Source organism: Neolamprologus brichardi, chromosome 20, assembly GCF_056152115.1.
Source record: "Neolamprologus brichardi isolate AB-2024 chromosome 20, ASM5615211v1, whole genome shotgun sequence".
Taxonomy (NCBI): Eukaryota; Metazoa; Chordata; class Actinopteri; order Cichliformes; family Cichlidae; genus Neolamprologus; species Neolamprologus brichardi.
Genome location: NC_142123.1, coordinates 32323764 through 32337436, shown reverse-complemented (window position 1 = coordinate 32337436; position 13673 = coordinate 32323764). Strand labels below are relative to the sequence as shown.

At 42.5% G+C, this 13673-nt stretch overlaps 1 protein-coding gene across 1 annotated transcript in view; it reads right to left on the bottom strand.

The window, feature by feature from the left end:
• The window catches only part of slc6a8 (solute carrier family 6 member 8), a 44733-nt gene extending 36383 nt beyond the window's left edge, over window positions 1–8350 (bottom strand). Inside the window, exon 1 of the mRNA XM_087834315.1 lies at window positions 6715–8350. Within this exon, the coding sequence (XP_087690441.1) occupies window positions 6715–7072 (358 nt within the window). The 5' untranslated portion in view covers window positions 7073–8350. The remainder of the gene's footprint in view (window positions 1–6714) is intronic.
• Window positions 8351–13673: the final 5323 nt, after the last annotated feature.

Genomic DNA, 13673 nt, shown 5'->3' with positions numbered 1-13673 from the left:
AAGAAACACCCAGTGCATCATGGGAATCCCCCAGCTGCCTACACCTATAGCAGCATAACTAAGGGAGGATTCAGGGTCACCTGGTCCAGCCCTAAATATATGCTTTAGCAAAAAGGAAAGTTTGAAGTCTAATCTTAAAAGTAGAGATAGTGTCTGTCTCCTGAATCCAGGAGAGGAGAGGAGAGGAGAGGAGAGGAGGAGCGAGCTCTGTCAACAGGATTAAAAGATTACAGGCCACTCCTGTTAATCTCAGGTCCACGTGGTGAGAGGGATGATGATGTCACATTTGGCAGGGAAACACACCCGCACACAAAATCTGTATCCAACGTTGACTTCCGACCCTGACCCCTCACCAAAAAACGTTCCCATGGAGACATGAAGCAGAGCAGGAACAATCACGTCTGATCAGATCAGACTGCTTGACTACAGAGCAGATCAATACTGCAGTAACTGGAGAATGGTCAAATAAACAGCTGACCTCTCTGTTTCCAAACAAGCTTAATTATGCAGTTTGTTTATTATTCCAGGGTCTTTTCCAGCATTTGATATGTTGTTTATTTATTTATTTATCAGATATACAGAGTTTAAATGATTAGCAAATAATTGCATTTTGCAGGACCCTTGAAAAACCTAAATGTTCCAGAAAAATCTTTCTTAGGTTCTAGCATAATCTCAACCAACCTTGCAAATGCTCCCAGGACCACCAAAAACCACAGCAGCACCATTGGAGGCCTTTGGTTGAACCCTGGGAGAATTTCTGGGACTTATGGAGTCTCAAATCAATAGCACCCTTAGAAAACCATCAAGAACTCCTGCAACATTTTCACTGACCTTTCCAAGTCTTCTACCTTCAACTCAATGTCCTTCTAAAATTAAAACACTGAAATGTCTCGTATAACATCCGCAGCATCCTCCTCAATAATCTGTGGAAGCTAGAAGTCATCCTTTGAAAGATCCCAATGCTACCCTGGAACACCTTCAAGGACCCTTGGCACATTTTCACTGACCTTTGGTAAGTCTTTAGGCACTCGGAGAATGCCCTCAAGGATCCCGGTACCCTCTTCTTAACCCTTTCAATTCTACAGAAAGAATTAGAGAAAGGGAATTCATAATATTCATCACCAAACTGAACCTTGAAATGAACCACTTCTCATGCACACAAACGTTCACAAACAACGGATTGGACAAAATGTCCTCGCTGGGAATATTTAAAACTACAGCCGGTCCTCTCAAAGACAGAAGAGGCGCACACAGACGGACGAGCGATCTGAAGGACAGAACTGATCTGTGAAGATGAAACTGAGCTGCAGGTCATTTTATAATCACTGAAGCAGAGAATGATAGTGTGAGTGTGTGTGTGTGTGTGTGTGTGTGTCCTTGGTAGGGTGACTGCAGCATGAATACGCTCTGCAGGATAATAAATCTAAGTGACTCTGAGTTATTGGACAACGAAGACAGAAAGGACAGAAAAGGATAGAGGACAGAGGGAAGGAAACAAAGGAGGAGTGAAAGGAAGGATGTAAAACACGTCTGTGTCAACATTTACTCAGATAAAAGAAGAAAGTAGCCTCCAAAACATTTTTATTTAACATAAAGAAACTTTGCCTTACTGATAATGGAGGAAACTGCCATTTGTCCTTTTTTGTCTAACTCGATGACCGTTCATCTGATCCACCTTAAACTTGGCAGGTTTATCTCTGGGGACGAGAGTGAGCTCACTACCATATTTGAGGTCGTTCGGATGAGGAGTTTTCTCATTTTTGCTAAAAGTTTCTCATGTGACTGTTATCTGTACTAGAAATTCTATTTAATTCTTTGCCAAGCCTCTTAACACCCAAGATTCACCTCATTTTACCTTCAGTCATCTTAAACTGACCTAACCCTAGCTGACCTCAACCCTCAACAACAAGACCTTGAAGCAGTGTTTAAAAAAACCAAAGGCTGGCCGAACAATTGTTTTATAAAATTTTGTCCGTCTGATGTAAAACTCAAACATGTATCTCACAAAGATATTTGGGAATATTTAATTCATAACGTGCGTGTTAGCTTCCTGGATGAGTGATTCTGCAGGTTCTGCACATCAGCGAGTGTCTTTTTAGCCGACCTCTTTTTGAAACAGTAACTTTGCGTTTGTCTGCATGTGACACGTTTATGGGTCGTCCGGATACTGTAGCTACAAAAACCCGGCCGTAGTCTACAGCTTAGTCTACGCAACAGTAAATCGAGACGAGATCAGTTATGAATATTTAACCTTCTTCCTCAGAACAGCTTTAAAAGAATAAAGCAGAAAAATTGATAAAACAACTACAGACCAGACTGTAAAGCTGAATGAATAATTTAACCAGATACTGTTAAAGATTAACAGGAGGAATAAACAGCAACAAATATTTTAAACAAAAAAAGGAGAGCTGCACATGTTTGCAGGGAGTGTCACGCACTAACACAAAATACTGCATGTGCGCATTTTCCCATAGACAAGTTACAAGCGATTCGGCTGATTAATCGTAAATATGCAATAACATTACAAGACCGTCCAGTTTACAGAAACAACACAAGAGCACCAAGAGAGCGTGAATGGCGAGGGCCGATGCCAGCATTGGTAAAATGGAAATCTAGTGTAGCACGTTAATCTTTTTGTGTCTTATAATGGTGTATACCCTTGTGTGTCCTCGGGTCAAAAATGACCCCGGGTGTATGGCAAACAAGTGTATGGAAATCCCGAGGACATTACAAAATAATCCGATCAAAGAAAGCGTTTATGCCGATCAATGGCTGATGTATTGATTTAAAGTTTCGAGATGATCCAATAGAAACTAAAGCTGTTTCATAATTCATGTGAACCATGAAACTTTATTTTATTATTATTACCTATATGATTGAAGCAGAATTGGCTAAAATCCTTCTATAAACTGTAAAAACTTGAGATTTTATTATCTGTTCATGCAGTGTGGGATGTTTGCAAAATCGCCTCCCGAGGTCTTGTTGTGAAGTTTGAAGATGATCCATAAAACATTATGGGTAATATAAAGTTTTATGTTGGCCTTGACAAGATTTACACCTAAATTAAATCTGCTCGAGCTGTTATTGATATCTAGCATCATACAAAATTTGACCGTGATATCTTGAAAACTGTGGATGTTAGACTGTGAACGAACAAACGAGCAGACAGACAGAAGCGATTGCATGGCCCCTCCCTTCTTGTGGAGAAAACAACCTTTAGGAAAATCAGGTCTTTACAGTTTTCAAGATTTGGCTTCAACACTGATCACATGTCCGCCTGATGGGAACGTCTCAGAGGTGCAACGTGTGCATAAAGTGCTGATTTCACATCTTAAAGCAGAGTCAGCAACTAAACACAGGAACGACCTGTTCAGACCAAACGCGATGGAGCATGTGTGCAGCGCGTTTACCTCGTGTACTGATATGAAATGCTACACCGTGATTTGCATGCAAGTTACAATAATCAGCTGAAGGTGCACAAAGTCACCAGGTTTACACACAGAGTGAAACAAACTAAATGTGGAGACGTCATCTGAAATTTTAATATCTGCATCCTACAAAATAAACCGTTTATGGAGGTGACAGGTTTGGCTTTTTGTGTTTTCTTAGGACAAATGAATGTAATTTAGCTTTCTCTGCTGACTCGCTGAGCAACATTTGGTTTCGTGGTCTTTTTGATGGTCTTCTTAGACTCGCACATTCCCTTTTTAAGCTATAGTTTGCCATTTCCTCTCGTTTCCTGATTGCAAAAGTCAGAAGAAAGAAAGTTAGCCTAAAAGGGAGAGGAGCTAAACCAGGCAGTGTGACAAGGACCAGCATAAGGCAAAGAAGGATGATTTTGAGCAGTGAGTCACACAAAGCTACTCTAGCAGTTAAAATTTTAAAATGCTTAAAGTGTCTCTGGAATGCTTTTTTTCATTAACGATCATGTTACTAATTAACCTAATCAGCTCTGAGATGTTCTACCTGGTGTTTTTTTAATCATTACACAGCTTTTACAGTCTTCTGTTGAACCCCGTGGCTTCCATTAAACATTTGTTAACACACAGTCGTCTCTCAAAGACGAAGGCAATAACTGAGGCTGCTGACAAGGCTGAAAAAGCGCCAGAATGATCCTTTAACTTTGGTTTCAGATGTGAAGCAGGTGACCTTTACAGAGTCACAAGACGACGGTCTGCAATGTGAGAGCTGAACTTCTTCTCTTCGCTCTCTGTGATTTAAGTCTGACCCCCTCCTCTTCCTCCTCCTCTCTGCGAACATTCAGACCTTTCCCGTCTCTCCTCCTCTCCGTCCAGCTCAGACTGGTCAACTGTGTGAACGAGACCTTTGCAGGTGAAAGGATCCAACTTTTTTCTCCTCTCTTTCTCTGCTGCTAAAGTTCAGCTTTGACAGAACAAACAGAGGTGATGAATCCACCTGCTGACACTTCCTCTACTCCCAAAAAACTTCATTTGAATTAAATAGTTTTTAATTAAACTGGGAGAAAAACACCTAAAACCACGTCTGTAAGTGTCCAACGAGCCCAAAAGAATTCAGTTTGGAGTGACTTAAAAATAAAGTAATCAATTGTAATCAATTTATAAATCTACGATCAAACAAAACAGAAAGCGAAGCTTTACAAACGTTTTTGTGACTTTATTGATATACGTTTAGATTATTGATTAATGCGTCTAAAATTTGAGGATTTGCTGAATTTTAAAGCGCCTGAGCTCAAAGCAACTAGATTTATTTTAAGATTATCGACAGACAGTCCTGGTATTTAAATACCAGTGCAGATGTGTAACTGTAACCACCACTGGATGTGAGGCTTGGAGATTCCTGGGTTTATCCATGTTTTTGCAGCCTACTTGTTGTTCCTAGAGTATTTAAAAGTAGAATGGGAGGCAGAGCCTTCAGTTTTCAGGCCCCTCTTCTGTGGAACCAGCTTCCAGTTTGGATTCAGGAAACAGACACTATCTCTACTTTTAAGATTAGAATTCAAACTTTCCTTTTTGCTAAAGCATATAGTTAGGGCTGGACCAGGTGACCCTGAATCCTCCCTTAGTTATGCTGCAATAGATGTAGGCTGCCGGGGATTCCCATGATGCATTGAGTTTTTCCTTTCCAGTCACCTTTCTCACTCACTATGTGTTAACAGACCTCCCTGCATTGAATCATATCTGTTATTAACCTCTGTCTCTCTTCCACAGCATGTCTTTGTCCTGTCTTCCTTCTCTCACCCCAACCAATCACAGCAGATGGCTCCGCCCCTCCCTGAGCCTGGTTCTGCTGGAGGTTTCTTCCTGTTAAAAGGGAGTTTTTCCTTCCCACTGTCGCCAAAGTGCTGCTCATAGGGGGTCATATGATTGTTGGGTTTTTCTCTGTATCTATTAAGCGCCTTGAGGCGACTTTTGTTGTGATTGGGCGCTATATAAATAAAATTGAATTGAATCATTTTTCCTGTGTTGCTAATTCCTTTCTTTTGAAATAAACTGCCTTTGAATATAACTCTTGCTTTCTTACATTTCACTGAGCCCCTTCAAACTGGAGAGAAGGTGACAACGTGCACGCAAGCGTCCGTGCCCAGCCTCACGTTTACAATGTACCCTGCAGCAGCGTGCAGGAGCATCAGGCTCAATAAAAGTCAGTTAACTCGAGGCACTCACACACACACACACACACACACACACACACACAGAGTTGTATTATATATGGTAAAAGGCATCAAGTGTAGTAACAGTATCTCCCTCTCTATGCCTGCTGTGGTTCTTTTCTCTGCCACACACACACACACACACACACACACACACACACACACACACACACACACACACACACACACACAAACAAACACACACACACGCACACACACACGTTACTGCGCTGGAAGCTGATCGGCTGAACCTGCTGCTGTCACTCTGATCAATAACACACATGTCGCTGCCACCATCCAAACACATGCAGCCAATTATGTCACTGAGAAACTGAGTCCAAGCCTCTCCACAGTAAACCACGCCCCCTGGCATTCTAGCTCCTCCCCCATCAGCTACAAATGTAATTATTCTGTAAAATAATCTGAGATTCAAACAGCTGGTTTGACTGACATAAGGAAAAGTTCTGATTTATTTTTTTTATTTATGATGTTTTTCAGCTCCAGCGCTACGCCACAGTTAGACTGAACTTCCTGTTCTGTCCTGGACTCACCTGAAGGTGAACTGAAACCTACACTGACCTGTGAGCAGGATAAAGTTCTGGATGTTCTCTGACATCAGCACAAACATAGAGGATGAGTCATTTTGGGGAGTTGGATAATGCTGGCCCACCTCATTTCTAAAGTGAAAAGACTTTTAAGCTTTCATTTTTCTCTTAAGCTATTATTTATCTACAGCTTCAAACATGCAGCATGTGTGTTTTAATCCCTAAAAATGTGTCTGGTGGTGTCCAGCCTTCGAATGTGAACTTTTAAAAGTGGAAAATCTTCACACCCATGTACACAAACGTGAAGCTGTGGAAAAGATCTGCTTATCAAATTAAAATAAGCGTTCCCATTCACATCCAAGAGCACAAAAACTGGACAGTTTGTATCCACAAGCACAAATCTAAGAATCTGTGCTTGTGGATACCAGTAAAAAAGTGTCTGTCTCACTGGTTGTCTCACAGCAATCTTGCAGAAACCATTAGGTAAAGTGAGGATGTGCACATGCCCCGTACAGGTGTGTGTGTGGTGCATCTCACCTCCTCCGTTCTTGTAGCACAGGTAGGGGAACCTCCACACGTTCCCGAGTCCTACAGCAAAGCCCACACAGGACATGATGAAGTCCATCTGTCGCGTCCAGGTTTCCCGCTCCTGGTAACCAGGCCCCGCTCCGTTGACCACGCCACCTTTTTTGTCCTGTCCAACACAAGCAGTGCCCACCACTCCACCAGCGACGCCTGTCCCCGCCACCGTCAGCGGGACGAGGCTGCCATTAGCGGCCGCAGGGGTATAACCACTGCCACCGCCCCCATTAGAGAGAGTTATGGGGCTCTTTTTGGTCTCTTCCAGGAGAACCAGAGAGCAGGAGGAGGCTGGAAGAGCCTGCTTCTCCATCATTCACAGAATGGGAACCAGTCAGGAAGTGCTCCAAATATTCAGCCTCTGTATCCCCTTTAATTCCTGCAGGTTTTGTCTGCAATATCTCTTATTTCTGTTCAGGTGTTTCCCCACAGTTCCCACTCAGGTTAGCAGTCAGACCAGTAGGAAGAGTCAGCAATGGTTCCCACTTAGAATCCCTTTATTTTCTTCAGATTTCAATCTTTTTAATTCACTCCTAAACCCAGACACCAGTTAGATACCAGAAGGAATAATCAGCTGTGATTTAGAGTGTTTTAATTCCTGCAGATTATAATCCTTAAAGTCAGTTTCTCAGTCCAAAAAAGCAGTCAGATACTAGTCAACAAAGGCTGGGTGGTGTTTTCAATTTAATTTGGCTTTTTGTATTTTTAGAAGTCCCCAAAACTCAAGTCCAAGCAACCAGTCAGGTACCACATAAACTAGTAAAACACCAGTCCACCTCAGCGTGCTTTTATTTTGAAGGTTTTGTCTCTTTATAGACTGAGTTATTTTTCTCCTTTTAGTCTCACAGTCCCAGTTTTCCACACCTCGTGTTCACCTCCTCTCAGACTCCCACTAAACCAGCCAGCTGCCAGTTACAGACCAACAGTCACTGAGAGACAGCGGGTCAGGACCTTTATCCTCGGCCCCTCTCTCACTCTTCCTCACTCACAACCAGAAGAAACGTGAGTCTTCCTCTGTGCCGCCGAGGATCCAGACTGTGGTCTTTTATTTATGACGCCAGCTCTTTTTCAGATTATTTAATAATGTTTTTATTTTTATTAATTTTTTAAAAAAAAGAGGTCACAAATTCAGAAAGTCTATTATTTAAAAAAAGGGGGGGGGATTTTTTTCTCGAATTACAGGGGTTTAATTTGAAAAATAAAATAAAAATAGAAATAAAAGAAAGGGAATTACACCGACGATCGGACAGCGACCTCAAAAACAATCCACGAAACACTTGAATGTGAGTCTGAAGAATCGCATGGGAACAGAGAGTCACGGAGGAGACGGCGGCCTGCTGGAAGACAGAGAGGACGGCGGAACCGAGAACAGTCCTATTATTCCCCTAAAAAATAATCAAAAAAGAAAAAGGAACCGGAGCTGCTCACGACTTCAGTCCCGGCGGCGATGCAGACTGTGGAGGAATTGCAGCAGCCGCTCCATCCGAGGAGGAGGAAGAGCGCGTCCGGACCGAGGAGAGTGCGTCCCGCTGCGCAGAGCTGTCAGAGATCCCGGCGGAGTCGGTATTTAAAGTCTGTCAGTCCGTCAGGGACCAGCGGCTTTAAAAGGAGAAGCTGCCGCTCTGGGTGACGTCACGACAAACACCACGCCCCCATTCCTCCCCTCTCCATCTCTACCTCCCTCTCTCTCTGACTTTCCTCCTTGTCCCCTCGCTCTTCTCCCCCTGTGCCCTCTCTCCTTTCCTCCTTCCTTCCTTTCCTCTTATCCTCCCCTTCTCTTTCACTTCTCCACTCCTTTCTTCCCTTCACATCTTTCTCACCTCTTCTCTCCCTTCCCCCTCGCTTTTTCTCCCTCTTCTATTTTTTCAATTCAATTTTATTTATACAGCGCCAAATCACAACAAAAGTCGCCTCAAGGCGCTTCATAGATACAGAGAAAAACCCAACAATCATATGACCCCCTATGAGCAAGCACTTTGGCGACAGTGGGAAGGAAGAACTCCCTTTTAACAGGAAGAAACCTCCAGCAGAACCAGGCTCAGGGAGGGGCGGGGCCATCTGCTGTGACCGGTTGGGGCGAGAGAAGAAAACAGAACAAAGACATGCTGTGGAAGAGAGACAGAGGTTAATAACAGATATGATTCAATGCAGAGAGGTCTATTAATACATAGTGAGTGAGAAAGGTGACTGGAAAGGAAAAACTCAATGCATCATGGGAATCCCCGGCAGCCTACGTCTATTGCAGCATAACTAAGGGAGGATTCAGGGTCACCTGGTCCAGCCCTAACTATATGCTTTAGCAAAAAGGAAAGTTTGAAGCCTAATCTTAAAAGTAGAGATAGTGTCTGTCTCCTGAATCCAAACTGGAAGCTGGTTCCACAGAAGAGGGGCCTGAAAACTGAAGGCTCTGCCTCCCATTCTACTTTTAAATATTAAAAGTAACTATTTACCCTCCGTGTCTCGCATCATTTTAACCGTGTAACCGTGTTCCTGGAGGAGTCTCTCAGATTAATTCACATCCCAGACGCCACATTTCTCATGAAGATTGAGTGATCTGTGGCTTAACCCAGACCTTCCCAAAGTGTGGGGCCTGCCCCCTAGGGGGGGCGCAGAGCCATGGCAGGGGTGATGCGGTATGAAAAGGAAAAAACAAAACGCTTGGGCACTGCTATCACGGGGCGCCCACAGAAACGCAAAGCAGGAGATGAAGCATCGCTGAATATGTTTCCAAACCAACTTCATTCTAAACCAAAGACTAGAAAATCTGGTGAAGCAAATCTGCCCTTTGGCTTCACCTTTACAAGTGCCGAGGTAGGTCTCCCTGCAGGATTGGTTTTCCCTTCATCGGGAGCAGCGCTGGGCTGTTCAAATCACGGACAAACAGGATCCCACAGTTGTTTATGTTTTTAAACCCATTTTGCACAGAGAAGCATTTTTTGAAAAATGTATTGATAGCAATGTTGAATATAATTACACAGAAAAAAAAAACAACTACAGTAAAATAATTACACCGTGACGCCTCTGCCTTTGTAAATGGAGGGACAGTAACTGCTGTAAAACCTGCAGACAGTCAGATTAACAGTGTTTTGTCTCTATCTGCCATTCTGCAGTTCATCTCATGTAAACAATAACGTGGCGCACGGCGTGACGTGAAAAAAGGCACATACCTTTGACGTTGCGTGACGAACTCTGTATTCCTCGTCCACATGTAAACACAAAAAAAGGGTTTTAAAAAGTCTCAGTTTTCGGTGATTCGAAATGCAGTTTACGTGTGGACGAAACAGCTGCGTGTTCAAAAATACCCGTGTAGGTGCTGACGCAGCGTAAAAGAGTTAGTAGTTTATTTTATTACTACCTGTAATTTACGAGAACATTTTTCATGTAAAACAAAGGGGGGCCCAGCAAAAAAAGTTTTGGAACCACTGGCTTAACCTGAAGCTGGAAAAAGCTTCAGCGAGGAGAAACTAGGTCAAAGGCTTGAAGTTCTCCTGCATGACCGAACCACACCCCATCAATATAATTCACTCACTATAAACACAAATATAACACAAATATGGAAAACTGAATTAGTCACCTACGTTTTTAATATTAAAAAGATAACTGCTTTTAGAAAATAATTATTTTGAGGAAATGTTTCTCAGGTTAGGACATGATGACCGACCTTCTAGTAGATGACCAACAGTCATTTATGGGGATAAAATGCATTTTTGAGGCTCAAAATGTGGTTTAACCCTTAGATGCACACGTGGGGTCAAAAATGACCCCACGGGTTGATTTTCTTCAAAATCTTTAAAATGCAAAGTTGTAATATATTCATATTCCAGGTATTCCTCATAAAATATGTTTGTAACATGAGGCCATTTGCATTTTTATTTATTTTTTCATTAATTTAAAGAAAATGCAGTTTTTGTATCACTACCCCACTCTTCCACAACTGGGGTCAAAAATGACCCCAAGCAGTTCCTGTGGAAGCTTCTATGAAACTTTCATTCTTAGAAACTCTGGCTGTCCCACTTACACTTCTGATGGATCAGGAATTAATTTTTACACAGTAACATACACAATTTATAGTCAGGGCTGCACATAAGTGGTCCGCAGGTGTGCATTTGCTGTCAAAAGTATTCCCGGAAATTCAGAGAATACACGCTTCTTTTGCGGTGGAGGAAAACCAAAGTAATTGCTTACGGAGCTTGCTTCTTCAACATCTTTAAGAGTTCTGAACAAATATCTGTCTATCTATCTAACTCCAGAAGATTTAATGTACGCAAACAAGCGTTGCAACTTCTTATCTGGTATGCATTTATTTTGACAGCAAATGCGCACCTGCGGACCATTTATGTGCAGCCCTGTTTATAGTTTCCTGTGCATTTCAAACATCGTACTTTCTGATGTTCTTTTTTAAATATTTAAAGTAACATGGCTGCTATGAGGCCAGGACGGAGGACCCAGACTATTGTCCCCCCCACTGAACAAGGCCAGTCAGACACAGAGGAGTCCTCTGATGAGTCCTCTGAAGAGGAAATGGATATTGAGTCTAACAGAATGAGCCCATCTTACTGCTCTAGCCACAATATTCTGAATTAGTCGCCCAGGGCTTGCACTTGGGGTTAGTACTGTCTCCCCAATAGATGCATGGAAGATGTTCATGTCTAATAATATAATAGAAGAGGTGCTGACATGCACAAACATGGAGGCACGAAGAGTAGCCATAGACAGGGGGAAAGAGTGGAAAAATGTAATCAAACATAAGCTCCTGGCCTTCATTTGATTGACCATTCTTGCAGGAAGTGAGAAGAACGGGGATGTACCAGTCGGTGTGTTTTTTGGGAGTCCTCTGCAGAACCCATGGTACAAGGCCACTATGTCAATTCAAAGATTTGAAGATATTCACCGTTTCTTGCACTTTGATGACAAGAGGACCAGAAAACAAACCACATGGCAGCTTTCCGCTACATATGGGGCCTGTTCCTGGTCAACTGCAGGCAGAAATTCATCCCTAGTGATTGTGTTACAGTGGATGAACAACTTGTGCCTTTCAGAGGCAGCTTAATTACCTGGACGCTGGTCATATTGGCAAGATTCTCGTCACTTCTCTGCAGTCTAATCCTCAGAATCAAAACTACAAACCATTTTCCCCCACCTGTCCGTCCTGTGGATCATCAGGAAGATAAGGCTGGGACCTCATTCACCCACTCACCTTTCAGACGCTCATTTAGTTCTCCTCCCCAAGGCTTCATGACCTCTACCTCCACCAGTGAGCCCCTGAGATCAATATTCCTCTCACCTCCTGGTATTCACTCCTTCCTCCCAAGTCTAACTACACTCTCCCTCTGTTTGAGTGCCTTCATTGCTATCTTTGTGTTTATTATAAACTTGTAAATCACTGTTTCTGTTTGGTGTCTTTGCTTGGGTCCACTCCTATGGACTGGCCTCTGGGCTTTACTCTAACAGTGAGGGTATCTAGTGGCTTGGTGGTGGGGGGTAAACTTGTAAGAAAGACTTCAGAAATTTCATCATGTGGCAGGAGTGCGCAGGCAGTTCCTGGAGTATGAAGGAACTGATACCACCGACTCACCCCCACGCTTGCATGACATAAATCTAACAGAACACCTCTGGGACATTATGTTTCATTCCAACACTGCCAGGCTGCAAATGTTACATTTGTACTTTATCTGTCCTGAACGTCTTGCATCTGCCCCTGCCACTAATAATAAAAATACTAAAACGCTAAAAGTAAACTGCAAAGAAAAGAAACACTCTGGAGTGTAACTGCAACTAAACCCAACTCAAAGTTAAAAATATAAAAATATAACAGCTTTGGTCTCAACTAGGGCTGGGCGATATGGCCTAAAATTCATATCGCGATATAATTTGAAGCATGTGCGGTAACGATATATATCACGATATATTCTTTTGTTCTGTATAACGTATTTTCCACACTATAAGCCACACTTAAAAGCCTCTAATTTTCTCAAAAATCGAGAGTGTGCCTTATGTATGAATTCTGGTTGTGCTTACTGACCTCGAACCGATTTTGGCTGCAGAAATCTGTTAAAAAATGTTTTAGTACAACTTTGGTAAGCCGCACTGCTTGATGGATTGTCAGAGCATTACGGCTGCTGTAGTGAGGAGCTTCACGGAGTAATCTGGGTCCAAAACTCAGGTCTGGAACGAACACTAAGAGTTAAAAATGGTCTAAATTCTTACATCTTTAATAAAATCATCAGCGTTGCTGCTTTATCAGGTGTAACAATTAAGTTTAACATCCATGCATCCATGAAAACAGAATTTATTAAATTTAACGGAGTTAGAAGTTAACAGGAAGTTAGCTCGCTAGTTTACACCTAAACATTTCATACCATGTTCTGAGAGATTTTTGAAACTAATTAAAACGTACAGCTCTGCTACCACTTTCAACATAAATGAAGACAGAAAACTAAACAGCAGTGACGTTTTCAGGGTTACTGAAGTTGGACTAGCTGGTATATAATGTTGTGCTAGCGATTGCTAGCGACACAGCTATGTTAGCATAACATTAGCACAGTGAAGCTGGAGGATGAAAGTTAACGTGAGGGATTCTGGTGGTCAGGGACAAATGCAATCACATAGCAGGATGCTACACACAGGCCAAACTTAAGTCAGGAGAACAACTGAGATCATTCATCCACAATACGAGCTTAGTTATTAATATACTGCAACAACATGGGAACAGAGCAGCTGCGAGAGAATTCAGCATTAATGAATCAATGTTACGTAAGTGGAGGAAGCGCAGTTTTTGGCTTTCCCCATATTTCAAAAGTGCTTCATCTCTTTGCTATGACTGTCGCCTGCCATAATTTGCAGATGATAATGGTTGTAGCCGCTGCAATGCTTTCGACCAAAACAGGTGCAGCTTGATGACATCATCAACATGCGCT